Raw genomic sequence first — 27,013 nt, 5'->3', positions numbered from 1 at the left:
AGCCTGGTTTGGATTCTGTGTCTCCCTCTCTCTTTGTGCCTCCCCTACTCAAGCTCTGTCTCCCTCTGTCTCTCAAAAATAAATAAACATTGAAAAAAAAATTTTTTTAAAGAAAGAAAAATAAGTGAATAAAGTAAATTCGGATCTTGGTAAGTGCTATGAAAGAATTAAAATGGGATGGTGTGGTAGAGAGTGACTGGTGAATGGCTCCTTGAAATAGGGTGGTGAAGACATATCAGTGACAGGGTGTTACCTTACTCTCAGCTGAAAGTAAACAGTACTAAGGATTCTGTTTTTTTGTTTCTGTTTTTGCTTTTGTTTTTTTATTTGCTTGATCTGGGGAAGAGCATTACAGACAGAAGGCCCAGCAAATGCAAAAGCCCTGAGGCAAAAACAAGCCGGGAATATTTAAGAAACAGAAAGACTTCCAATATGGCAGAAGTGTGGAGAATAGAGGGAGCAGATGGGAAAGATGCCATGGGCGGGGCGGGGGGGGGGGAGGGATTTCAAATAGGCTGGGCCTTGCCGTCTTGCTACAGAGTTTAGAGTTAGGTTTTACTCTAAGAACAACAGAGAATCATTGAAAGTCTGTAAGCAAGAGAATACTGTAAACTAATTTATATTTTCAAAAGATCATTTTAGCTTCTGTGGCTAACAAACTGTGGTGGGAAAAGAGTGGTAACAGAGCAGTCAGCCTGCTGAGTCCAGGTGAGGACTGAGGGTGTATAGTGACCATCCACAGGCAGCTCAGGCATCACCTCCTGGCAGTGTTTTCCACACCTCCAGACTCTATGAAGACACCCTTCTTAATATTTAACCTTCACACTTTATCAGATTCTTAACATATTATACTGAAATTTTATCTTCAAATATTTCTGGTTTTCCTATTAGAGTATAATATCCTAGGAGTAAAGATTTTTAACTCACCTTTAAAAGCCTACCACAGAGCAGGTGCCCAGTAAATGTCTGCCAAATTTAATGAATTGCCAAGCTTCTCAAAAAGGCAAAACACTCACGTATAGGGAACATGAATGATCCATTGGCCTTTCAGTATTTCCAAAATATGGAGGAAGGAAGGATGGAGGTGAAGGGTGACCCCATTTTTCACAGTGGGATGGAATGAGAGCATGTGAAGGAGGATCCAGTTGGGAAGTCCTGGGTTGAGGACAGATGGTAATAACAGCTTAGCATTTAGAGAGGAAACACCCTGTGGCGATTAAAGTGGAGCTAGTGACCCTTGGCTCTCTCCCATTTGTTTTGCCTGCTCCCCACCCACTGGGCCCCCCAGTGGCATGGTAGATGTTGGTATGTATCCACATTGTCATAGCAGTCTGGGAGGCTGCCAGCCTCTGTCTCAGAGCTGAAAATAATCAGCAGCAAGAAAATAATAATTCAATAACACTCCTTTGAATATTGAAAGTAAAAACCACATTACGTGCCTTCAAGCAGGGAAGACGGACTGTACTTATGTAATAAGTGAAAACAGTGCCAAGGGACAATACTAAGTAATAGGTGCCCCATTACATTCAGGGTTTTCCCTGCTGTTGCCAGGAAACTGCTTTTGATGGCTCGTGGTTCCACACTCTTAGCAGAGGCAAGTGACCGCCACTGTCCTCTGTTCCCTTTTCTCTCCAGAGTTCTTCAGCGGTCACTGAGAAACAAGGAATCGAGCAACTACCCATGAATCTGGGTGTGAATTACAGAGCTCCTCTTCCTCTTCTTCCCCCCACCCCAACCCAAGTATTGAGAGCATCTTGGGTGTGGGAAATGCATTGTGATACACAGTTCCTATCAGTGGCACTCATGTAACCCTTTCCATTGGCTTTCCTTCAGAAAACCTATAAAACAGAACAAGTTGGAAGCAGTCACAAAATGCAGATTAAATCCTTAGAAATAGTTCACCATGTCCTTTTATTCCCTGTGAATTGGCATGTTTTTGTTTGAATTGATACATATGTTTATCTTTCACTATGTGACTCTAAAGAAAGAGAAAGGAAAAGTATTTCACACTTTCTTCTTTGGGGTTCTTTATCTTAGGAACTGAAAGATGACTTGAAGGGTGATCTCTCTGGCCACTTTAAGGAACTCATGGTGGCCCTTGTGACTCCTCCAGCCATGTTTGATGCGAAGCAGCTGAAGAAATCCATGAAGGTATGAGCCCAGTCTGAGCCATTTCCACCTGAGATTTGACTATGTCATCAAGAGAGTGACTTTCTTCCAGTGCACACTTGAGACATGGGTGTAAAAAGGACAGATTGGATGTCATTTTGATGCTATACTATCCGAGTGGTAGAACAATACTGAAATGGGGAACGGTTGTGGAACCTTGAGCCCACATGTTCCTGGGCTGAAAGGATATTGTCATATCCTAATTCTGTTTCCATGGTTTTTGACCCAAAGAGTCAAATTCTCTACTTTGTTGTCATTGAGAGTAAATGGCACCATCATCAACCCCATTGCTTAGGTCAGAAACCCAAAAGAATCTTTGATCCCTTGCTTGCCCTCACTCTTCAAAGCTTCCAAATCTGTCTGCAAGTCCATCTATCAGAAATGTGTGCAGGGCGCCTGGGTGGCTCAGTTGGTTAAGCGTCCAACTCTTGGTTTCAGCTCAGGTCATGATCTCATGATTCATGAGTTTGAGCCCCATGTCGGGTCCTGCCCTGACAGTGAAGAGCCTGCTTGGGATTCTCTCTCCTTCTCTCTCTGCCCCACCCTAGCTCACATGCTTGCTCACGTGCTTGCATGCACGTGCACACTCTCACTCTCTCAAAATAAAAAAGAAAGAAAGAAAGAAAGAAAGAAAGAAAGAAAGAAAGAAAGAAAGAAAGAAAGAAAGAAATGTGTGCATGTCTCTCAGGATTCATTGCTACCATTCTACTTCAACCACCACCATCTCTTGACTGGACCATATCAATAGCTTTCTAGTTGGTCCTTTTGCCTCTATTTTTGCCCACTTGAAATCCATTCACCACAGAATAGCCAAAATTATTTTTATAAAGTCATTTTTGGAATCATATTATACTATTCACCTGCATAAATCTCCAATGGCTTTGAATACTTAAAATCCAAACTTCTTACCATGACCTTCATCACCCATCACAGTCTGGCTCCTATCTCTTGACTTCTTAAAAATTCTATCTGTGCTGGTCAGGGTTTCCCAGAGAAGCAGAAGCAGTAGGCAGGAGATATATATTACTAGATTTATTGCAAGGAATTGGTTACATAATCATGGAACTGGCTGGGCAGATCCAAAATCTGTAGGGCAGGCTGGAACTCTAAGCACAAGCTGGAGCTGTTGCCCGCAGATGGAATTTCTTCTTCTTCAGAGAAGCCTCAGCTCTGCTCTGAAAGCCTTTCAACTAAGTTGGATCCACCTGAAATATCTAAGATGATCTCCTTTACTTAAAGACACTCAATAATGGACTTTAGTTATGTCTACAGAATACCTTCACAGCAAACCTAGATTTGTGTTTGATTGAGTTAACTGAGGACTGTAGCCTGGCCAAGTTTATAAAGTTCCATAAAACTGCCCATCACATCCTCTCCTCCCTCTCCCCCGATTCAGTACTATAGCTACACCGGCCTTCTCTCTGCTGCTTGAACATTCTAAGCTTATTCCTACCTTGAGGTCTTTATACATGATGTTCTTTCCATCTGGAATGTTTCCCTCCACATATTTTCTATCAATTCACTCAGTTTAATTTTCTTAATTGCACGTAATACCATCTAAAATTATGTCGTTTATTTTTTGCTATTTGTTTATTGTTTTTTTTTTTTCCATCCAATTAAAAGGTATATCTCCATCATAACAGGGAACCTCATCAGTTTTGGTCTGCATCTTCTGAAATGAAGTAGGTGCTCAATGCATTGTTGAGAGGAAGGAAGGAGTCTATATCTGAGGCATAAGCTGTATTCTGCCTCCTTATCAGAGATAGGAGATATTTTTATTTTCTGTGGAAGACGTATAGGCACCCAAGAAGCAGATGCCAAGATGGGATGAGACACACAAGAGATTTCCTGGGGAAAATCTTTTTTTTTTTTTTTTTTAATGCTTATTCATTTTTTGAGAGACAGAGAGAGACAGAGCATGAGTGGGTCAGGGGCAGAGAGAAATGGAAACACAGAATCTGAAGCAGGCTCCAGGCTCTGAGCTGCCAGCACAGAGCCCGATGCAAGACTTGAATTCATGAACTGCAGGATCATGACTGAGCCGAAGTTGGCCACTTAACTGATTGAGCCACCCAGCACCCCCCTCCCTGGGGGAGATCTTATGAGGGATAAAGAAGTGTCAGAGCAGGGTAAGTTGGGTGAAGCTTCAGATGGCAATACAGGGCTTACACACATGACAGAGGGGCAGAAGTAGGCTCAGATAGGAGGAGCCTCCGTGCACAGGGCAGCTCAAAGAAAACCATGGCAGGCCGATGGGGAGCTCCAAAGCAAAGGACTGCCCTTTGGAGAAGTCCTACACAGGGCAGAAATGGCCCAGCTCCAGTACGCCTTCCATGTTCAGTCACTTGCTGAGACAGGTTGGAGGGAGAATAGCCTTTTTGTGAACCACGTGGCAGATCCAGAGCTATGGCAGTTGGAGGCTATCAACCAACTATGTTCTTTGCAGCAGATTCTCTTAAAATGAAGTCTGAGTGGTGCATTTCTATGGCTGCCACATGGGGGGCAGTTTAACAGGTACAATAATAAGGATTAGATTCACCAATAAAGATTCAAAAAATTTCCCTCTTATGCAAAAGAAATCCAAAGTAAGCAGTCCAGAGCTGGGTGTCATGGCACTATCATTATCAGGCGCTCAGGCTCCTTCTATCTTGAGGTTTGTCCATCTTCAGCCTGTAGATTCCACTTTTTGGCTAAAGATGGCAACTCAAGATCCAGGCAATATGTCTTTACCCCAGTCAGCTAAAAAGAATAAGAGACAAAGAAGGGTTCATTCCCTCTCTTTAAGGATTCTCAGAAATCGTATGTGGCATTTACATATATTCTATCGCTCATAATTTAGTCATATGAACAAACCTAGCTCTAAGGGAGGCTAGGGAGTAATATAGTATCTATTTGGATAGCTATGTGCTAAGGTATAAATTAAGGGTTTTATTATAAACAAAGAGGGTAAAAGAGATGGGGTCCATTCAGTTTTGCCGTGAACCTAAAACTGATCTAAAAAACAGTCTGTTTTTAAATTAATTAATTAATTAATTAAAATGGAGAGATGTTGAGGGCAACTAGGAATCTGTGCCACAGAGGGACAGAATTCAGCCTCTTTTCATAAGCTGCATCAACATTATTTGATCAAGTGCTAGTATAAATGGCTTTTCATAGAGTCACAGTGTGATTCAGTGACCTCAGTATAAATCAAGGCTCAGGGTAACTAGTCCCCAAGTCAACTAGGCCCATGACACACATTACTGAGCCTTTAAAAATCTCCCTGTATGAAGATGATACCTGCTGACCATCTAGTGCAATGGTAGAAGGATGAACCCATTCAAAAGAATTGCAGAGCCCTTAATAAACATAATGGTGTGTTCAAACGCTCACTTCTGATCTTGAATGGCATAGGCTTTTCCCTTTGTGCTATTTCTTTCTGCAATTACTCAATTTATTCTTTACACTAGAGTAGGACATTTTCTTGAAAATGCGGGTGTCAGTTTAGATGATTTGTGTTATTTTTGTACTAAAGTATGTGGAAAAATTAGAAAACTATAGCCATATGCAACCTTGTGTGGATTTACTAAAACTTATTTTCATCTGTATAAAACAAGATATCAAGCCTGAAATGCATGAAATTAAGTGTTTTAAGTATTCTAAAAATAGATTTCTTTTTTCTTTTTAGGGTGTCGGAACAAGCGAACATGCATTGATTGAAATCCTCACCACCAGAACAAGCAGGCAGATGAAGGAGATCTCCCAAGCCTACTATACAGGTAGTCTTATTTTCTGCTTACTTTTCCCACTGTCCACACACATATGAGCCAATGTTGCTTTTCCCAGACACCCACCACGCTCTTCTTCGCAAAGCATTTGGGGAAGGCAAGACATAAAAAGGAGGATACATTCTAAAATGGGCTAAGTGTGGATTTTCAGAGAAATTTTGAATATGACCCAAGCCAGAAACTGCTGCATACCAATGGCATTGACATTTCTCATTTATAACATTACAGCTATAGGGGATTTTGCCCTTGGCAATCACTATTTATTGAACCAACTATTTTCATCAATGTAAGATTTCATCAAATCATGCTATATTAATATTATATATTAAAAACCGCTCAGATTAGCCTCATGATTTTTGGTGTGGAAAATGAGACAAACCATTTAGAGAATGTGTTGAGCATGTGGATTCAGTATAATTAGCTCAAGTCCTAATAGTCTGTCAGCTGTGACACAGACTACCGAAGGTTAATTCTGACAGACTACCCAGGGTTAGCATGACTACACAAGTTAAAGCACAGCCCCCACAGGACTACCCTCACTTCAGACACCAGCCACAAGCTCAGTGCTCCCAGGCCGCGTGCCCTTCTGACCAAACGGCTACACATTTAGGGGTTCTCACTACTTCCTCGGGTTCAATAGCTCACCAAAATGACTCACAGAACTTAAGAAAGCATTATACAGTCAACCCCTGAACAACATGAGGGTTAGGGGCACCGACCCCCAGCACAGTTCAAAATCCATGTATAACTTTTGACTCCCTCAAAACCTAACTGCTAATAGCCTGCTGTTGACCAGAAGCCTTACTGGTAACATAAACAGTCAATTAACACGTACTTTGTATGTTATATGTATTATATACTGTGTTCTTATAATAAAGTAAGCTGCAGTTAAGAAAATGGTTTTTAAAAAATCACAAGGAGGGGCATATGGGAAGCTCAGGAGGTTGAGCGTCCGAATTTGGCTCAGGTCATGATCTCATGGTTTGTGAATTTGAGCCCCCCCTTGGGCTTACTGCTGTCAGCTCAGAGCCCGCTTCAGATCCTCTGTCCCCCTCTGTCTCTGCCCCTCCCCTGCTCACGTTTTCTCTCTTGCTCTCAAAAATGAATAAACATTGAAGCAAAAAAGGGAAATCGTAAGGAAGAAAAAATACATTTACAAAATTGTACTGCATTTGTTGAAAACAGCCACATATAGGTAGACTGTGCAGCTCACACCCATGTTGTTCATGGGTCAGTTGTACTTACAATTATAATTCTACTTGAAAGAGTAGAAACGAGGACCAGCCAAGTGAAGACATTCAGAGGAGACGTCTGAGAGGGTCCCAAACACAAAGCTTCCGTGTTCTCTGGATGTATCTCCTTCCCGGCACATCGATATGTAATTACCAACCAGGGAAACTCCTTGGATCTTTGGTATCCAGCTTTTATTAAGGATTCATTACATAGCCATGACTGGTTGCATAACTGACCACACGATTGAACTCCATCTCCAGTCCCCCTCCTTTCACTGCAGGTCAGGCTGACATCATGTGGCTCAAAGCCCCAACCCTTCTAAATCACATGGTTGGTCTTTCTGGTGGGACCAGCCCCTACCCTGAGTTGTCTTGTTAGCATAAATTCAGCTGTGGTTCATGGGCACCTGCCACGAATAACAGACATTCCTATTATTTGGGAAATTCCAAGGATTTAAAAGTTACCAGCTAGGAACCGGAACAAAGACCAGCCCAAATTCTGTATTATACAACAGCCCCCTGTAGCCCCCTCCAAGTACCCCAAGGGAGCCACAGTTTCTATGTTTCTGTATCAGAGAGGTTCTGCAGTAGAAGTCCAGAGAAAGGCTCTTAGATGGGTGTCAGATAGGTCACTTTGAGAAATTCTCATTAGAACATAAATACCTTCACTTAGCTTAATGATAGGTAAGTGACTGTTTTATTCATGTGCTGATAAGGGCTCCATTCAAACGGAATCAGCATTAGGCATTTTAACAGAATTTAACATAGAGAATTGTTTAAACACTTTTTTTGGAGGACTGAAAAAGCTAAAAGGGAACACAGGGATGACACAGAGGTATAAACAAACCCCAGGGCTGGAACAACAAGGGAAAGAAGTTGGGAGTTTTCAGGAACTAGAAGCTCAGGGGAGGGGTATCACCTGGCCAATGTTGGTGCCTCAGGGGCTCAGTGGAGAGATTTAAGGAACCAGAGTTCTGATCTCTGCAAAAGGGCTGCATCTGGCTGGAGCTGGCACCCTCCATGCTAAGTGACTTTTTCTAGGCACCTGGAGCCAACCGCTGCTGCCAGGATTAAAGACCTTCACTGGTTTGCACTGACATGAGTAGCAAACAACTAACCTGTTCTGCTCTCCCCTGCCTTCCAGTCTCCCTCTACCCGCCCCCTTCCCCAGTGGTGGACCTAACAGGGAGTTGGGGCAGGGGAGAGGGGTACACAAGAGAAGTATAATTTGCAGTGTCCCAATCCCAGCTCCACAAAGTAAGGCATAGAAGGTTGAATTTGGAGTAGATGAGATAATTGCTTAATAATGGCCACAAACAGGTGCATTGTAGGTGTTTAAAATATTTGGTTCTCTGAGTTCAATGAGATTTGCATATAAATCAGAGCCAGAGACTGTATCCCAAGGTGACTTGTTACTTCTGGGTATTTCTTAGAAGAGTTACTACTCCATGAGTTGACTTGCCACTTAATGGATTTCTGGGGTCCAGCGTCTATGTACAAACAACCCTAAGACGTAAGCTCTATGAGGGCAGGAACTTTGTCTGGTTTTGTTCACTGCTGTAGCTCCAGTGACCAGAACAATGGGGAATAAATTCAAATATGCATTGAATGAATATCCTCAAGATTGAGATTGTCGTCTAAAGAGCCAAGTGAAAGTTCTAGCTTTTAGGATTGTTGTTTTGCAGGTATGAACTGTGGTAGTAGTTCAAAGTTATCAGAGGCCCCTATATCTCTGTGAGATAAGCTCTCTAAGGCTATAAGGAATGGGACAGCATTTAGGTTACCTTGATTAATAGGGATTCATGATACATAAGAAGTAAAAGAAGAAAACAGTCTTAATCATGTGTAGCTAAGCTTTACGGAGATGAGATTCAGGGCACAGCATTAACCTGGAGACTCAGCCCTCTTGTCCCTTCCTCAATATCAGGCATTCATTGCTCCCTGTGCTAATGTTTCTGGTACAGTAACTCTTTTCCCTTTCTGCTTACTGTTCTCGAGAGCACCAAGTAACTTCTCTCCCCTTACCACATGGTGTTTGTCTACGTAGGCTTTTATTTCCTGCATCGTTTATGGTTTTTCTTGACTTCTGTTTTGTGCCTTATTCCTTAGGGTCTTTCCACTTCTCTGTTGTTGTACTGTCTTTGACTCTTTTTCTGTATAGCTCACTCCCTAAGAGAAGATTCAGTGGGCTAAAAGGAGAGCTGAGAATGTAGTCTTTAAGTTGTGTGAATTATGTCCTGTTCAAGGTCCATGTTCTAGTACTGAAGAAGAAGGAAATAGTAATTGGAGGGCAAACTAGCAGCTTGCCCACACTAGCTTTTCCGTTATCCATATTTTAATGCCACTGTCAGATAAAATGGACCATGATTTGACCCAAAAAGGCAATTCTTTCTGTTCTTACACATCTGCCACCACACACAACATGGTAATAGTTGTGAGAAGAACGTGTCCGTATCAGAAGAGAACCAGCAAGATGAAAAGAAAGAGGTAAGATTTATTTTATCAGGTACTGACTCCTTGCCAAGGTTGACATTTAAGCTTTTCTCTGTTTTGTAATAATGTTTTTCAGTTTGTCAAGGCTTAATTTATTCTTATTTGGTTTCAGTATATAAGAAGAGTCTTGGAGATGACATCAGTTCGGAAACATCTGGAGATTTCCGGAAAGCTCTATTGACTTTGGCAGATGTAAGTTTTTATTTTTTCTTAACTGCCCAATAAGCTGCATGCTTAATGATAATTTCTAGGGAGTTTAAAAATAACCAAACTAAGACAATGAGATTGCAATTCTCCTTATGAAATAATACATTCGTTTTACATTTTCATTTCTGGACTCCAAAGAATATTTATTTCTTTTGTTGGTATTTAAATTAAGTAGGAAGCATGATACAGAAAAATTTTCTTCAGAAATGGGTATATCAGCCTCTGGATTAAAAACAAACAAACAAAAAGACTTGCAATGGGTTGCCTGGGTGGCTCAGTTGGTGAAGCCTCCAACTTTGGCTCAGGTCATGATCTCACAGTTCGTGGGTTTGAGCCCCACGTTGGGCTCTGTGCTGACAGCTCAGAGCCTGGAACCCGCTTTGGATTCTGTGTATCCTTCTCTCTCTCTGCCCCTCCCCCACTTGTGCTCTGTCTCTCTCTCTCTATCAAAAATAAATTTTAAAAAATTAAAGATTTTTTTTAAAGTCTTTAAAAAAGACTTATGAAAACAAACACAAAAACACGATTGCTGCAACTTTATGTTTGCTGCCTTTGGAAGAGTTGCTAAACCATTCGTCAGTGTGTGACCAAATGAGGCCACATCTAGCTCTCTCTTCTTAGGAGGCTCATGACTTCATAATAAAGGTGGTAAGGTCAAGGGTGAGATATAACCACATATGTGTACATGAGAGGAGGTAATTTAAGCCATATCTCACTGGCCCCTTTCAGCTGATTTACACAGCTCTTTACATGTGACGAAGTCCCAACGCTGGTCTCAGCCTGCGGGTAGAAATAGTACTTGTCGAAGTGAGGCATTATGCCACAAGAAAACAGTTTATCCTAATTATGGTTTCAGTTACTTCCAATGGTGAAAACCTTAAAGGTCGACCCGACAAAGCCAAACTGATGAGGCATTGCTGCAAACATGCACTCGCACAGGTTTGTGTGCAAGAGCGCACACGCATTTGTGCACGCACAGGAGCACACAACCTCCACAGGAGGCAATTGCAGAGTAGGACTTCAGGCCAGGTGTTTAGACTCAAACTGCCCTGGACTCTCACGCTCCTCGGCTGCCTAGTAGCTTTATTTAGACAAGTTACTTTAAGCCTTAAAACTTCTGTTTTCACATCTGTAAAACTAAAATAACAAGAGTACCAACCTCGGGGGCTGTTGTGAAGATAAAGAGAGAGAGCGCCTGTGTGTAAAGTACATAGCACCTAAAAAGTGATCAAGACGTGGTGGCGGTGGCTTATTAGCAGTAGTACCATTGATAGCATTTTTTTTTAAGTTTATTTATTTATTTTGAGAGAGCAAGAAAGAGAGAAGAGGAGGGGCAGAGAGAGAGAATCCCAAGCAGGCTCTGCACTGTCAGCGCAGAGGCTGATGCAGGGCTTGAACTCACGAGCTGAGATCATGATCTGAGCCGAAGTCAAGAGTCACAAACTCAACCAGATGCCCCGATAGTCAGCATTTTTTTTTTCCTGGAGCAGAGTGCGCAATGAAACGGAATAAAAAGGCAAACTAACAGCGGAGTGGCAGCAGCACTGAAAAGGAAAATGAAAGAAACCACGTGGAAATCAGACAAACACACAAGGACCTAATGTCTGCAAATGGCAATAAATGTGCTTTAAAAATATTACGGCCAAACATGCCATTCACCTACAATTCTCAAAATAATTCCAGCAATCCTCTTTCCTATCTCCCCTCTTTCTGTAGTGTGCTGAGTTTCTGTGCACAAGCACACATGCACTTAGCCACAGGGCCCTCAGTGTTAGAGTTCAAGGGTTTTGTCTTTTTAATAGACTTTATTTTTCAGAGAAATGTTAGACTTCCAGAAAAATGGAGCAGAAAGTACAGAGTTCCCTTATGCCCCTCACAGTTTCTCCTGCTATTAATATCTTGCATGGTGTAGTATATTATAATTGTCATTGAATACTGCTACATTATTATTATTATTGTTATTATTAACTAGAGTCCATAGTGGACATTAAGATTCACTCATGGGTTTGGACAAATGAATGATGCCATGTATCCACCGTTACAGTATCACACAGAATAGTTTTACTGCCCTAAAATTCCTACACTCCAGCTCTTCATCCTTCTCCTCCTCCCTTCAAAACCCTGGCTAACACTGGTCTTTTTACTGTCTCTATTGTTTTGCCTTTTCCAGCATGACATATGATGGGAACCACACAGTATGTTGTCTCTTCAGACTGACTTCTTACATTTAGTAATATGCTAAGTGTCTTTCATGGCTTGATAAGTCTTTTCCTTTTTATCGCCGAATACTGTTCCATTGTGTGGATATATGACAGTTTGTTTCACCCGTTGAAGGGCATCTTGGTTTCTTCCAAGTTTGGGCAATTAGGTATAGAAACTTCTGCAAACATCCATGTACAGGTTTTTGTGTGGACTTCAATTTGGTCAGTGTCAAGGAGCACAGTGGCTGGATTATGGTTAAAGTGTGATTGGTTTTGTGAGACATGTCCAGACTGTCAAAGTGGCTGTATCAATTTGCATTCCCACAAGCAAGGAATGACAGTTCCTGTTGTTCCAAATCCTTTGGTGTTGTCAGTGTTTTGGATTTTAGCCATTTTCTAATAGGTATGTAGTGCTATCTCATTTATTTTTTTATTTTCTATTCCCTAATCGCCTATGATATTGAGCATCTTTTCATGTGCTTTCTTGCCAACTGTATATCTGATATCTGGGCAGATCTCTTGCCCATTTTAAAAGTAGGTTTTCATTATTTTATGTGAGTGTCTAGAGCTCTTTATGTTTTCTGGATGTAAGTCCTGTACTAGATGTGTGTTTGTAAGTATTTTTCCCAGTCTGTGGCTTGTGTTTTCATTCCCTTAAGATCTTTGAGTTTTCAGAAGAGGAAAATGAGGCTCAGAAAATTGTGTGATTTGCTACAAATATCATGGCTGATGAGTAGCAGAGCCACAACGGGAGCCCCGAGTGCCTGATTCCTCTGTGTTTCCTGGTCTCTGCTGGAGAAAAAAATCTCTAAAACATCCTGTTGGTTGGAATACCGAGTCTTAGAGTCTTCTTTATTTAAGAGGATTGCCTTTGTTTGCATCTTCCCTGTTTAGGGCAGAAGAGATGAAAGTCTAAAAGTGGATGAGCAGCTGGCCAAAAAGGATGCCCAGGTCAGTAACAGAGCAAAGAAAACATCTCCTGTAACCTTTTTTCCCCCTTGACTGCCTTTTCATTCATTTGGCGTCACTGGCTGTCCTCTCCTGTCCTCTCTGAAGGAGAAGCCTGAAGGCTGGGCATCACCCACCCTAGCCCTCTACCTTCCCCAGTGGTGGGTATTATTCTTCTGGCTCCAGCCACCCTCTTAGATTCCTAGTTTGCTAACAGTGGAATGGTGAGAGACTTGGAAAAGAGATTATCTCCCTGAATTCTACAACCAAGGACCTCCTCTTGTCATTCCATACCCTCTGAGGAGGAGGAGGAGGAGGGAGGGAGGGGGGAGAGAGAGAGAGAGAGAGAGAGAGAGAGAGAGAGAGAGAGAGAGAGAGAGATTGTGTCCATAATAACATTCTAGGTCTTCCTTTTTATCCAATAGATTCTCTATAATGCTGGGGAGAACAGATGGGGTACAGATGAAGATAAATTCACCGAGATCCTGTGTTTAAGGAGTTTTCCTCAACTGAAACTGAGTATGCACTCACATTACAATCCTTTTTGCTTTGTGTTGTATTTGCAAATGTTTTTTGGCTTAATATACAAAATTATGTAAAATGAAGTTAAAAATAGCAAAGTCTATTCCATTTGCATGTATAAACACTTCAGGAAAAAAAAAAACATGGGGGAGCTGTGTTCCAACTCAAGACACAACTGACACTGCTCTTGTCTTCCCCTCCAGGTTGAGTACATCACCTAGTGAGTGACAGGTAACAGATGGGAGAAGATGGCAAGGAGAAAGAAAGGGGGAGCCCTCTGGGGTGAGAGGAGAGAGGAGTATTCTAGTGGTATTCAGGAAGCTGAGGCAATGCTTCCAACTCAATTAGCCACTTCCCTAGTTAGCCACTTTCCAGAAAAACCAGGCATTGTGGGTGAGGGTATCTTAATGCATTAATGAGAATGAATATTCAGCTCTTTCTGATATAAAGCAAATTGGGGAAAGGGGAGCATAGTTTTTTTGCTTAGACCAACTATTACATGGAACTGCTAAGCACCCACCTCCTCCTTCATGTATCTCCCTGAACCACCTGGAAGCAACAGCACCCAGAAGCCCAGAACGCCATTCGCTGTGAATAGCTGAGTGTGGCTCCCAGGTGTCGGTCAATAGAGCAACCGCAGCACATGACTAGGCTTATGCTGAGTTCATGGAAAAATGAGGAAGCATAAGGATATTATCGTGACTTTTTAATTCTGAAATTGCCCTTCCTTAATTTTGGCATTAAAATTTCACTTATTTTATAAAAATAATGGTAATAGTATATTATAGTTCCTTTATTAATATCTTTATTTGAAACATAAAAAGCAAACAATCCTAGATTTCTCTCCAAAATTTTTTTTTTCAAAATTTACTTGGCTTACAAAGTATGCCTACATACTTAGGGACATATGTGTGGGTTTTGCTTTGGGGCAAAAACGGATCGAGAAATCTGAATGCCTTCTGGTAAGTGTGAGTAGGCCATGCTGCCTTTGGGGATGACTTACTCAGCAGAAAGAAATCTTCATAATTAAGATTTCATTAGCAGATAAAACATATTTGACTAATGACCACACTGTTGTTCCCAGGTGCTGCTATAAATTAAAAGTAGCCCATTGCCCTAGATAAATCATTTTTCATTTAACCTTTCAGGTGATTTTAAATTCCATCAGCCTGGGAAGGGGGAGGAGAGAAGACAGAATGAGATCATTGAAGAAAATGGCCAATGAAGTTTAGGTTTTATTGCAGATTATTCTTTTTTAATTTTTTTGTTAACATTTATTTATTTATTTTTTTAACGTTTATTTATTTTTGAGACAGAGAGAGACACAGCATGAACGGGGGAGGGTCAGAGAGAGAGGGAGACACAGAATCTGAAACAGGCTCCAGGCTCTGAGCGGTCAGCACAGAGCCCGACGCGGGGCTCAAACTCACGGACTGTGAGATCATGACCTGAGCCGAAGTCGGCCGCTTAACCGACTGAGCCACCCAGGCGCCCCAACATTTATTTATTTTTGAGAGACAGAGAGAGACAGAACACGAGTGGGGAGGGGCGGGGGGAGGGGGTGGACACAGAATTAGAAGCAGGCTCTAGGCTCTGAGCTGTCAGTACAGAGCCCGACATGAGGCTAGAACTCATGGACCGTGAGATCATGACCTGAGCTGAAGCGGGACGCTTAACCGACTGAGCCATCCAGGCGCCCCAACTGCAGATGATTTTTTTTAAAAGAAACAACAAAAACTTCCATGTTCAAGTTTTGATGGTTTGAAGGAGTTTTTGAGTTTGACATTTAACAACTTGATTTGCTGCATATCAAATTAAAAAAACAGAATATATTCGAGTGTGGTCAACTGGGATGCTTTAAATATTTTTATGGTGTTGCTTTCTAGCATTTGATGAATATAGAAATATTAGCCAGAAGGACATTGAGGACAGCATAAAAGGAGAATTATCTGGGCATTTTGAAAACTTACTGCTGGCCATAGGTAAGCCCTTGCGTGTTTGGAAACTGAGTTACTTTGCACTTGTTTTAAATTGATGTGAAGATTAGCTCCTTTCCTGTAGGAATCCTGAGTGATGCATCTTTATGCTCCCATATCCCCTAGCACAGTCCATGGTACACACGATATGCTCAACAAATATTGTTAAATGGATGCATGAAGCAGTTATCTTTTTAGGTTTTACTTTATCTTTTAATTTTGTATTGGTTTGTCACCACGCTTGGGTTGTAAACTCCCTGAAAGATGAAAATATTACATTTATATTGCCATTTTTATTGGGGCTTGTTGAAAGACTGAGCAACTAAGCCAATTTAGTGATTCATCATATTTGGTTATTTTTGGAAGATACCAATGGCTTCCCAAAACTGAGCCCCGGTCAGAGCTATAGGTCTTCTCCCTCTTGGCCATGCCAACCAGGAGTATCGAACAGAAGGTCAGTCACAGACCAAATCTGTTCCTAGAGACATGTGAATTAAGGAGCAGACGCAAAACACTGTTACATAAATGGATGGGTCTTCTCAATGAGGTCTCTGCCTCGTTGTTATTTATCAGCAGTTAAAGATGCTAGAAGCAGAGCAAAGGTACACCCTAGGGAGTTAGCGGTGTAAGCGTAGGTGTTGCTGTGTCTAGGAGTTGGAGATGAGTCGGCTGCTGTGGGAGTTTCTCTGGCAGGTAATTTTATTTTCCTCATGACTAAAGGTAATTACTGTGCTAACGTTCTGTGCAAATATGACGTGATAAGCCTTTGAAATTCAGGTGAAGCATTCCCCTCTTCATTCTCAATAAAAGCCAGTGGTGATGAGGGGGTAGAGTGGTATGGTTACTCAAAGAATCTTTTTAAAAAATGTATTACCATAGATTAACTCAATTTCCACTAAATGAAACTGAACATTACTTTGCTTTTTATAACAGTCCGTTGTGCCAGAAGCATGCCTGCCTTTTTAGCTGAAAGACTGCATCAAGCTTTAAAGGTTCGTCTGGAAATTTCATTTACATTCTTATTCTCCCTCAAGAAGAATATGAAAAGTATTGCATAATATTGATGGAATTTCATGTTTCTTTTCTTCTTTGATGAGTTCTCTTTTGTAACTAAATTGTCTACTAATTTGTCTCATAGGTAGATAGAGAGTATCCTAATCATTATAGAGACAGGTACAGTGACGTGTTGACTAAATCGTTTCCTCCACTTCACAGTATATGCAGGCAGTAAAAGTTGTTTCAGAACACCAAGCCTCAAGCCTGACCCATTTGATCCAGTGGCCTCTCAAACTGCCTTTCTTAAACTAAACCAAGCTGAGTCAGTAGCCTTTCGTGCCATAGAAACCCTGGGTTTCCTTGTCTATTTACCGCTGATAGATAGTGAAGTCTCTGAGTACAGGCGTTTTTCTTGCTCTTTTCTATCTTCAGACCTTTGCACTGAGCCTGGAACTTTAGAAGATGCTTACTTCAGGGTCTTCACTGGAAATTTCCTATAAAGGTCCACATGTGCCTTCAAAGTTATGTTCAGAGTGAACACGCCAAGTCCCTCACCTCACCCCCCACCCAAAGGTGCTTCCTGTCCTGTGTTCAGTCACCTCAGTGGATAGCCCCAACAGGAACTAACCTTGCCCTACTTTCTGAAGTTATACCATTCACCCCATCTTTGTCCCCCATGCCTCAGCCACCTTGGCCTTCTTTCTGTCCTTGACTATGCCAAATGTCTTCCCCCATCAGAGTCTTTGAGTTTGTCGCCCTCTCTCCCTGGAATGTACCTTCTCCAGATCTACCTCTGGCTGGCTCCTTCTCACCTTTCAGGTCACCTCCTGAGAGAGATCTTTCCTGACTAAACAGGTCAGTTTGCTTCCTTTCAGTCACACTCCATTAGGTAATTCTTACTACTAGTTACATAAACATGTTAATTTTCTTTACTGTCCATCTCCACCCATTAGAATGTAAACTCCATGCAAATAGAGATATAATCTGTGCTGTTCACTACCATATGCACAGTACATGGAGCAACGTCTGATATATAGTAGATGTTCAGTAACTGTTTGTTGAATGAATGAAGAAATGAATAGTGTCAATATCCACCTAACTGCTCAGCAAGAAATTTTACACTTTTCTCCCTCCTTCATTTTCCCCAAATGATACATCCCTAAATTTTGTCCATCTACCCTTGTAAACACCCCTTAAATCTACACATTTTCTCCATTCCTACCACCATTATTCTAGGTCAGGCCATCATGAGCTCTCTTCTTGTTACACAGTCACCCCTGGATGGGTCCCAAAGCTTGTAGTCACATTCTGTTCTCTGTATCCCACTCTTGCCCTGCAATCCCATCTGCATGCTGCTGTCAAAGGGATTTCCTGAAACACAAATCTGATCTGCTCTCAACACTGTCATGTTCAACAGATTGCAGTTGTTCTCCACATTTGGGGTAAAGTCAGAATTTCATTTCGTGGTTTACAAGGTCCAGCCTTTTCAGACACATTTCTTGCTATGATTCTTCCCCATTATTTATGCATCCTTGAATGTGGCATTCTTTCTTGGCCTGAACCTTCATGCATGCTGTCTCCTCTCTTGGAACATTTTTCCCCCTCTCTATGTGAGCCCTACCTTCTTTTCATCTGGCTGATTATTTAGGTCCCAGCTCAAATACCACTTTCTCAGACAGACTTTTCCTAATTCTTGATCTATTTTAGGCTCTCCTTACATATGCTCCCATAGTACCCAATATTTCCCATATGTTGGATTGTATTGTAATGGCTTGTTTTCTTGCCTGTATCCTTTACAAAATTGAAAGCTTAGAAAGGGTATCTCGTTTTTGTTTTTGACATTTGGCATGGTGATGGCACAGAGTAAATGCTCAATAAATATTTCTTGAATATATGAATGATCAAGTTTGATGACAAATGAGTGGAGAAGAGTCACTGTGGTTGAATATTTTGTGCAGCATTATCTATTTCCTGTAAGTATAGATCTATATATTGTTTTGCGGCCAGTGAGATTTGTATTGTGGACACCTGTATTTCTTAACAGGGTGTTGGAACTGATGAGTTTACTCTGAACCGAATAATGGTTTCCAGATCGGAAATTGACCTTTTGGACATTCGAGCAGAGTTTAAGAAGCATTATGGGTATTCCCTATATTCAGCAATTAAAGTAAGTCTCCCCTTGAAAGTAGTAAAACACATATTGCCTTTTTCTACTCATCTTCTTTCCTGTATACTCTGTAAACATAGAGATATGTGACTCAGTTTTCTTACTCCCTGTCAATGCATGAATGTGTTTTCCGAGTTTAAAATAGTGATAGCATAGGAGCGCCTGGGTGGCTCAGTTGGTTGAGTGTCCGACTTCGGCTCAGGTCATGATCTCATGGCTTGTGAGTTCAAGCCCCGCATGGGGCTCTGTGCTGACAGCCCTGAGCCTGGAGCCTGCTCCAGATTCTGTGTCTCCCTCTCTCTGCCCCTCCCTCACTCACGCTCTGTCTCTCTCTCAAAAATGAATAAATGTTAAATGAGCACTGGGTGTTGTATATAAGTGATGAACCACAGGAATCTACCCCCAAAACCAAAAGCACACTGTACACACTATGTTAGCCAATTTGACAACAAATTATATTAAAAAAATAAAAATAAATAAAGTTTACAACTTGAGGAATTGAAAAAAAAATTTTTAATAGTGATGGCATAAATAAACAAATGAGTGAACAAATAAATAAATATATAAATAATAGTGGTAACAAAATGTCTCCCAAAGATAGTGATTATTTTTCAGCTCCAAAATCCCAGGCACATAACAGACACTCAACATTTTCTTTTAGGTTTAGTGGCCGTTAATTGTTCTTCTTCTTTGGATTATATATGCAAGTCAGTTACCTATATTTTATATTGTATTCTTATTTATTTATAGTCTTATTTACTTCAATTTTTCTTTATGACAATAGAAGGATATAAAAATACATGTTTTAAAGTTCCTATTTTTAATGGAAGTATAGTTGGCATACAATGTCCCGTTAGTTTCAGGTGTGCGGCATAGTTAACTCTCCTCTTGTTTTACTCAAAATATAGAGAGCATGGTTCTGCACTGTGGAACTCTTTTCATTTCAGTTTATACGAAATTTTCTCATTCTTTTTAACAACTGCACATCATTCCATTGCTTATGTATTTGCACCCACCATATCAATAGATGTTTCCAGTTTCTTGCTGTTACAAACAATTGAATGATGTTGTGCTATGCATGCCCAATTTCATGAGGTGCAAGTGTATCTAAGGGATACAGTCCCATACGCCAGTAGGATTGCTGAGGCAGATGTAAATACATTCGTAATCTTGGTAAATGTTACCAGTGCACTTCCCTTTGCACATCATGTAGTCAACTCGATTCATTCACCAAAACGAATCCTATTTTTCTTTCAGCCAGAGCTTTTGTTTTTACACTAAACCTTTGCAGAAGGTGCTGCATGCTGAAGTGGAAGTTGAGGAACTTATTCAACAAGGCACCTCTCAGACTGTGCCTGGGGCTTAGCACAGATTTCATCAGTTCACACTCAATGCAATTTGAATCGATTCTGACACATCACAATAGTTTCAATCAACACAGGAAGATTTAATAATGTTAACCATATTGTACTTACTAAGGCAGAAAAGTAGACTCATACATTTTATAAAGATTGCCAGTAACAAGGTTGAAACATAAAGAAGGCCTTCAGTTCACCCTCAGCAAACTGGAAAATTAAATTAACCATTAGTTCTCCCTCCCGCAATAGTCTGGCTAATTGAGGCTCATTATATTAGGAAATATCTAAACTATGCCTGCCTTGATAGAAAAGAAAAATCCCTGGCTAAAGAATTCAGTTTGTAATTTAAAATTACATAAGTTTCTTCATTTCTATCACCTAAGGTACATTTTTTTAAATGAAATGTTGGGTTGGATCAGGGAAAAAAATAGAGAGCTTAATTAAACTATTTCAATAATCAATAAGTATAAAACAAATTACAAAGGAGACCAAAAACCTACCTCCCCCAAAATCCCAGGCTCGGATAGACTCACAGGTGAACTTCACCAAACTTTCAAAGAACAAATCTTATACAAGTTGTACCAGAAAACAGGAAAAGTGAAAGCTGCCTAATTCATTTTATGAATTTAGTATAATCTTGATTCCAAAGATATAGGATAAAGAAAATTACAAATTCATGTCGCTTATGAACATAGATAGCAAAGAGTAAAATATTGACTGAATGTATCAGTTTAATTTTTTTTTAACGTTTGTTTATTATTGAAAGAGAGAGTCAGAGCGTGAGCAGGGGAGGGGCAGAAAGAGGGGGAGACATAGAATCTGAAGCAGGCTGCAGGCTCTGAGCTGTCAGCACAGAGCCCGACGCGGGGCTTGAACTCACAAACTGCAAGATCATGACCTGACCTGAAGTGGGACGCTTAACCAACTGAGCCACCCAGGCTCCCCCGAATGTATCAGTTTATCAAAAAAAAAAAAAAAAAAAAAAAAAAAAACGCATCAAAATCAAGTGAGGTTTAATCCAGGAATGAAAGAATGGCTCAACATCAGAAAATTAATATGATTGCCCACATTGCACACATATAAAAGATAATTATATAATTATTTCAATATTTTCAGAAAAAGCTTTTGAAAAGGGCCAATACCTATTTATGATAAAAACATTTACCAAATTAAGAATAGAAGCAAACCTCCTTAAATTGATAAAGCTTACATACCAACATATTATAACAAATACATATTTATACTCGGTGGAGAAACTTTAGATGCAATTCCTTTAAGATAAGGATCAGAACAATAATATTCCCTACATACTAATACATACCATGCTACTCCTATCATTAATATACCTTAATGCTATCTTACAGAGGACTAGGGGTCCTGGACAGTATTGGAAAGGAAGAAAAAAATACGTGTAAAGATTCAAAGGGAAGTGTTGAAGCTTCCGTTATTTTCAGTAGATACAATCATCTTTCTAGAAAAAATCAACAGGAATTATAAATTATTATCAGTAATAAAAATTCCACAGTGTTGCCAGTTAAAGATCAACCTGTAAAAATTAATAGTCCTTCTTAGACTATATAATCAGAATTAAGCTACCATTCATAATAGAAACAAAAACTATATAACTCTATGGAGAAAACTTTAAGACTGTTCTAAAGAGCATAAAATATGTCAGTAAATGGAGAGCTGGTTCATATCACTTGAGTAATATGATAGGATATTGTAAAGATGTCAGTAATTCCTCAAAGTAAGCCATATAAATCAAATGCAATTTCAATCAATATTCCAGCTAGATTTCTTTGAGGAACTTGGTTAACTTACTCTAATATTTATGTGAAGGAATAAAGATTCATGATTAATCAACCTTGAATAAGAGTAAAGGGGCACCTGGGTGACTCAGTCGGTTAAGCATCCCACTTTGGCTCAGGTCATGATCTCACAGTTCATGGGTTCAAGCCCCATGTTGGGCTCTACGCTGATAGCTGAGAGCCTGGAACCTGCTTCTGATTCTGTGTTTCCCTCTGTCTCTCTGCTCCTCCCCTGCTTGTGTTCTCTCTCACAAAAATAAATAAATAAACTTAAAAAAAAATAAGAGTAAAGATAGGGAAAGGGCTAGTCCTATTAGAGACTGACATGGTACAAAGCCATTATTGTTTTAAGTGTAGTTTTGGAGTAAGAACAGACAAATTAAGCAATGGAACAGAATGGAGACCTTAGAGACAAATTCAATTGTTTGTGGAAACTCATAGGATAGAGGGAACACCATAAATCAGTAGGGAAGGGACAGATAATTTAGTAAAAATGTATTGGGAAATCTGGTCGATTCTACAGTGAAAAATAAAACTGGATCCTGCCCAACCCCGTATCATTGGTAAACTGCAGATGAACTAAAAACCCAAAGATAAAAGATAAAATTAGGAAGTTAATCCAAGAAAATACAAGAGTTACCTTTGTGACTCAAGAGCAAGGAAAGAATTTTTAAATAAAACTTCAGAAGCACAAATCACATTGCAAAAATGACAAACAAAAGAAAATGTGTTATTAAGTATACTATTAAGTATAACATTATTTACTATTAAGTAATCTCATTACATTTTCAATACTGACACATGGGATTTTTTTGATGTTTAAATTTCTATAATTCAAGAGCTAGAGTTCCATTTTGCATATCACCCGACTTTTGGTTCTGCCTCCTCTTCCTTCTGCCTATAGTTTGGACATTTTTCTGCTCATTTTTCTGCTCACTACACCTTTCTGGTGTTGGTGATTGGTGGGGGAGAGGAGGAGAGAGAGAGAGAGAGTAGGAAACACAAATGTGTCCCTCTCAGTACTTAGTAGTAAGACATTAATACAAAATTTGGATAAAATTACATTAATAAGATGTCACTGAGCAACAAACTAAGTAGCTATTTAATAAATAGTACAATTCCAAGGTCTTTAATGGAAATCATAGTAGCCATCCTCAACGCATAGTCTATGTGGAGATTTGAGGTGAACATAAGTAAGATAATTAGAAGAATATACTATGAAACAACATACAATTAAATTAAATACTGTGGTACAGAGGAGAGCAACACGGCAATTCAGAGTAAAGGAGTTTGGGGTTAGATAGGGAATGTTTCTTGGGGAAGTGGGTCTTGAGCCTACCTTTGAGGTTTAATAAGCTTGTGTTGAGTGCCTCCTGTGGGCCAGGTGCTATGCTGCTCAACAGGGACTCAGGTGAATGCTCTAGAAATGTATGTATGGTTAGGAGTAGGAGGGACAGAAGCAGTAAGGCACTTGATTGATGAGGGGATCTACCTTGGGGAATACTGAAAAACAAAATCCAACTGGCAAGATGAATTCAGACGAAAGAGAGATTTGAGGTCACAGAATTTGTATTTCATTCATCCACTAGAGATATTTACTAAATGCATATTATGTACCTGGTTCAGAGTTACAATTACAAGCAAAGAAAAAAAAAGTTTCCCCATCCTTATGGAGTTACAAATAAATGTAAAGTTACAACTATGTTAAATGTAAAGGAAAGAGATACAGTGCTGTCAGACCATAGGATAGGGATAGGAAAAGCTTCCATGAAGAAGTTATGATTGAGTTCTAAAAATGAGTAGACAAAGGTTGTGGGGTTAGAGAATCAGTAAAGCATTTCAACAAAAGGAAAAGGAATTACAAGGGGAAAGACCTCATGGTAAAGAAACATAATGAGAAATAAGGCTGAAGGGACCAGATCACCCAGGACCATTTGTCAGCCTTTGAAGATTTTGTCTTGAGCCCAAGAACCTTGAAGAGTTTTCCACTTAAGTGCATAGTGTCATGATCAGAAGTACATTTTGAAAAGATGCCTGTGATCACAGACGATGCATTGGAGAGAAGAAGGAAGAGATTTGGGAGTGTTGAGTTCTTTTATTAGTCATATTGGAGCTGCTACAACTGGGGATTGTGAAGTAATAATGCAAAGAGATCAAAGAGCAAAGGCTCAAAAGATATTTAGGAATTAAAACTTAGGGGACTTGTTGTGTTACCTTGGTAGAAGGAACAACAAAGAAAAGATGTCAAGGATGACTTCCAGGTTTCTAACTTGGGAACAGATCGTGATGCCATTCCCTGCACGAAGGTCAGGCTTTAGGTGTGTTTGTTTGTTTGTTTTTGTTTTTTTACTTTTTTGGGAATGGGGGAGAAGTTCATGAGTTTGGTTTTACCCGTGTTGAGTCAGAGATGTCTTCGAAACATGGAAGTGGAATTGTCGTGTCAGGAGCTAGTGGTATGAGATACGTTTTCAGAGTCAGTTATGTTACTGAGTAGCTGGACGTGAATGAAAATCCTCTAAGGAGAAAATATAGGTAAGAGTGTAGAAGAGAAGAAATATAAAAGAGAAAAAAGCTGAGAATTGAGAACAGTAAGAATTAACAGTGGGAGAATACAGTTGATGAATCTAGAGCCAAGGAAACTGGTGACAAGAGATGGGAGTCTAAAGCAGATTTGTCACAGTCGGATTGGAAAAAGGAATAACGTAAAAACCACTGCAAAGAAATAATTGGCAGGATGGATGCAATGTAGAGAATAAAAGATGGGATCAAAGTTGGGAGAAGAAAGAATCGGTGGGACCACTGTTAAAATACACCAACACAGACATTTGACTTCTTAAGAGCAATTAATATGGCCTAAGTAGGAAGACATACATTATGTTCAAAGGCTTTGAAAATACATGAACTTTTTTGTGGTTGTAAAATTTCTAGAATAGCCATTTTACTAGAAGGCATAAAGGTATAGAGGTTGAAGAAAGGATGAACATTTGTTTAGTACTGAGAATGGATCTGCATTTTATGTTAAGCTACTTGGACGTATTTTCTTTTCCTTAAAATTTTTTTTAATGTTTATTTATTTTTGAGACAGAGAGAGAGAGTCAGAGACAGAGTGCGAGCAGGGGAGGGGCAGAGAGGGAGGGAGACACCGAATCTGAAGCAGGCTCCAGGCTCTGAGCTGTCAGCACAGAGCCCGACGCGGGGCTCAAACCCATGAACTGTAAGACCATGACCTGAGCCGATGTCAGACACTTACCCGACTGAGCCACCGAGGCACCTCTAACTACTTGGATGTATTTTCTTGTCTAACTGATAGAACCGCTAAGAATTGTTTACAACTTGGTCGGAGATGGTAAAGGGAGCTGTTTTAATACCCAGTGAGAGCACTGTTGGTTTATCTGCAGTTCCAGAGATTATTACATCTGGCAGAGCAAAACTTGGAAAGCCCAACAGAGGAAGAACCACAGTCTATATAAAATAAGAGAATGTATATTAACGCCTATTGTGTCTCATTGTGAAAGCAACATATAACCTCTAAATAACCTTTCTTCATTGTGTCTTTTGCATTACTGCTTACTCTAATATTTATCCTGGTGTGAAACTTGAGTGTAAGACATGCTCACTGTTTGAGTTGCCTTGAATAAAATAAGAATAATGTGAGGATTTTAAACAGTCTAGATTAAAAGCCAAGTTTTACCTCCAATGCTATGCAAAAGTTTTACCTGTTTTGCCTAGCAAACATGGCATCTTTGTACACAAGCCTGAATCTCACATGTTGTTTGTCTAAACAAAGATCTTTTTCGGCTAGCCTAGGGGAAAGGAACTGAGAAGCATGCACTTTGGGAATGTCAGGCAATGTAGTATGGTGTTAAGGGGCCAGGCCCTACATGTTCATTAGTCTCTATATGATTTCCTAACCTCTGTTTTTCTCATTTTATCTATCTATTAAATGGACATACTTAGGCTACCTACTGCATAGAGCCATAAGGGTTATAAGGTTAAAGTAGTTAACCCTTCCAAGAGCAAGTGTTTGATGAATATTAATATGTTATTAAGATTATCATTTTAAAGTTTTGTTAGAAACGTAATATTATGTAATATTACATAATTGATGCAATCTTATTTTTCAAATCCAAATTGAAATTTAACTGCCATGAATCAGGAAGAATTTAAACATTATATATTGTAAAGAAGATGCTAGGCTGGAACATAATCACACTCAGGTATGAATGAATAACAGAATTACAGATGCATTTCACAAAATGGGACAAGTCATGAGTCTCACCCCACTGAATCACCCAGGACTGTGGGATTTCATTCATTTTGGTCCCCTCATTATTTATGCTATATCTGTCCTTCTCTCCATCGGTCCTGTTCCTTACAGTCAGATACTTCTGGAAACTATGAAATCACGCTCTTGAAGATCTGTGGAAGAGATGACTGAGTGAAGAACGCAATCTCCGAAGGCCGCTGCTCCCACAACGGGCCTTTCCAACAGCTCTGCTTACTCCTTTCTCAGAGTTTTGAAAACCCCAAGCAAGCATAAACAGCAACCTGTTTTCCTAACAGACACTTCCATCGTTCCATAATAATGACAAAAAGTGATTCTAGTAGAGCATCTCAGCATCATGTAGGAATTCATAAGTGAAATTTTTAAGTGGTATTAAGGATCTACTAATACAACATAAATTATATTTCAGCTTAGGAAGTGAGAACCTTTGCAGAATTCTAACACATTGAATGTGTAAGCAGCATTAATAAAAGCTGTTGCCTTTGTTAAAGGTAATTTGTCTGTTTTTTAGCCCATACCAACATTGTCTTGCTGGTCGCTAACAATTAATGATATTTTAAAACGCATTTTTGTTATAAAAGCTATTGCTGCTTTGCTTTATGTATTACCTTATTAATCGCATTTAGCTTTAAGAAAGGAATAAAATGAATGTAATCCTGGCCTGCTCTTTCTAGTTGTGATCAAGCTATAGGAGTGGCAGTGCATGATAAGTTATTTCAGCCCCCGAAAAACATCTGCTGAACTATTAATCTAACCACTTCCTGTCAAAATGGCAAGCATGAATTGTGGTTGTTTCATGCTAAATACTACTTTCCCAGAATGGCTATGTAGAATCAATTCTTTAAAGTTTCTTTTCCTCTAAAATAAGTTGGCAAAACTATGCA

The 27,013-nt window shown here is 39.9% G+C and overlaps 1 protein-coding gene across 3 annotated transcripts in view; it reads left to right on the top strand.

Annotated features, from left to right (window-relative positions):
* The window catches only part of ANXA3 (annexin A3), a 53,403-nt gene extending 26,614 nt beyond the window's left edge, over nucleotides 1-26,789 (top strand). For all 3 annotated transcript variants that reach the window (XM_027058995.2, XM_027058976.2, XM_027058986.2), the window contains 9 exons: nucleotides 2,038-2,151; nucleotides 5,837-5,927; nucleotides 9,774-9,853; nucleotides 12,964-13,020; nucleotides 13,443-13,536; nucleotides 15,426-15,521; nucleotides 16,449-16,507; nucleotides 18,556-18,678; nucleotides 26,223-26,789. In XM_027058995.2, the coding sequence (XP_026914796.1) occupies nucleotides 2,038-2,151; nucleotides 5,837-5,927; nucleotides 9,774-9,853; nucleotides 12,964-13,020; nucleotides 13,443-13,536; nucleotides 15,426-15,521; nucleotides 16,449-16,507; nucleotides 18,556-18,678; nucleotides 26,223-26,282 (774 nt within the window). In that variant the 3' untranslated portion in view covers nucleotides 26,283-26,789. The remainder of the gene's footprint in view (nucleotides 1-2,037; nucleotides 2,152-5,836; nucleotides 5,928-9,773; nucleotides 9,854-12,963; nucleotides 13,021-13,442; nucleotides 13,537-15,425; nucleotides 15,522-16,448; nucleotides 16,508-18,555; nucleotides 18,679-26,222) is intronic.
* The last annotated feature ends 224 nt before the right edge of the window (nucleotides 26,790-27,013 follow it).

Source organism: Acinonyx jubatus, chromosome B1, assembly GCF_027475565.1.
Source record: "Acinonyx jubatus isolate Ajub_Pintada_27869175 chromosome B1, VMU_Ajub_asm_v1.0, whole genome shotgun sequence".
NCBI classification, from domain to species: domain Eukaryota; kingdom Metazoa; phylum Chordata; class Mammalia; order Carnivora; family Felidae; genus Acinonyx; species Acinonyx jubatus.
Note: the sequence above shows the minus strand (reverse complement) of the source record. Positions and strands in the feature narration are given on the sequence as shown.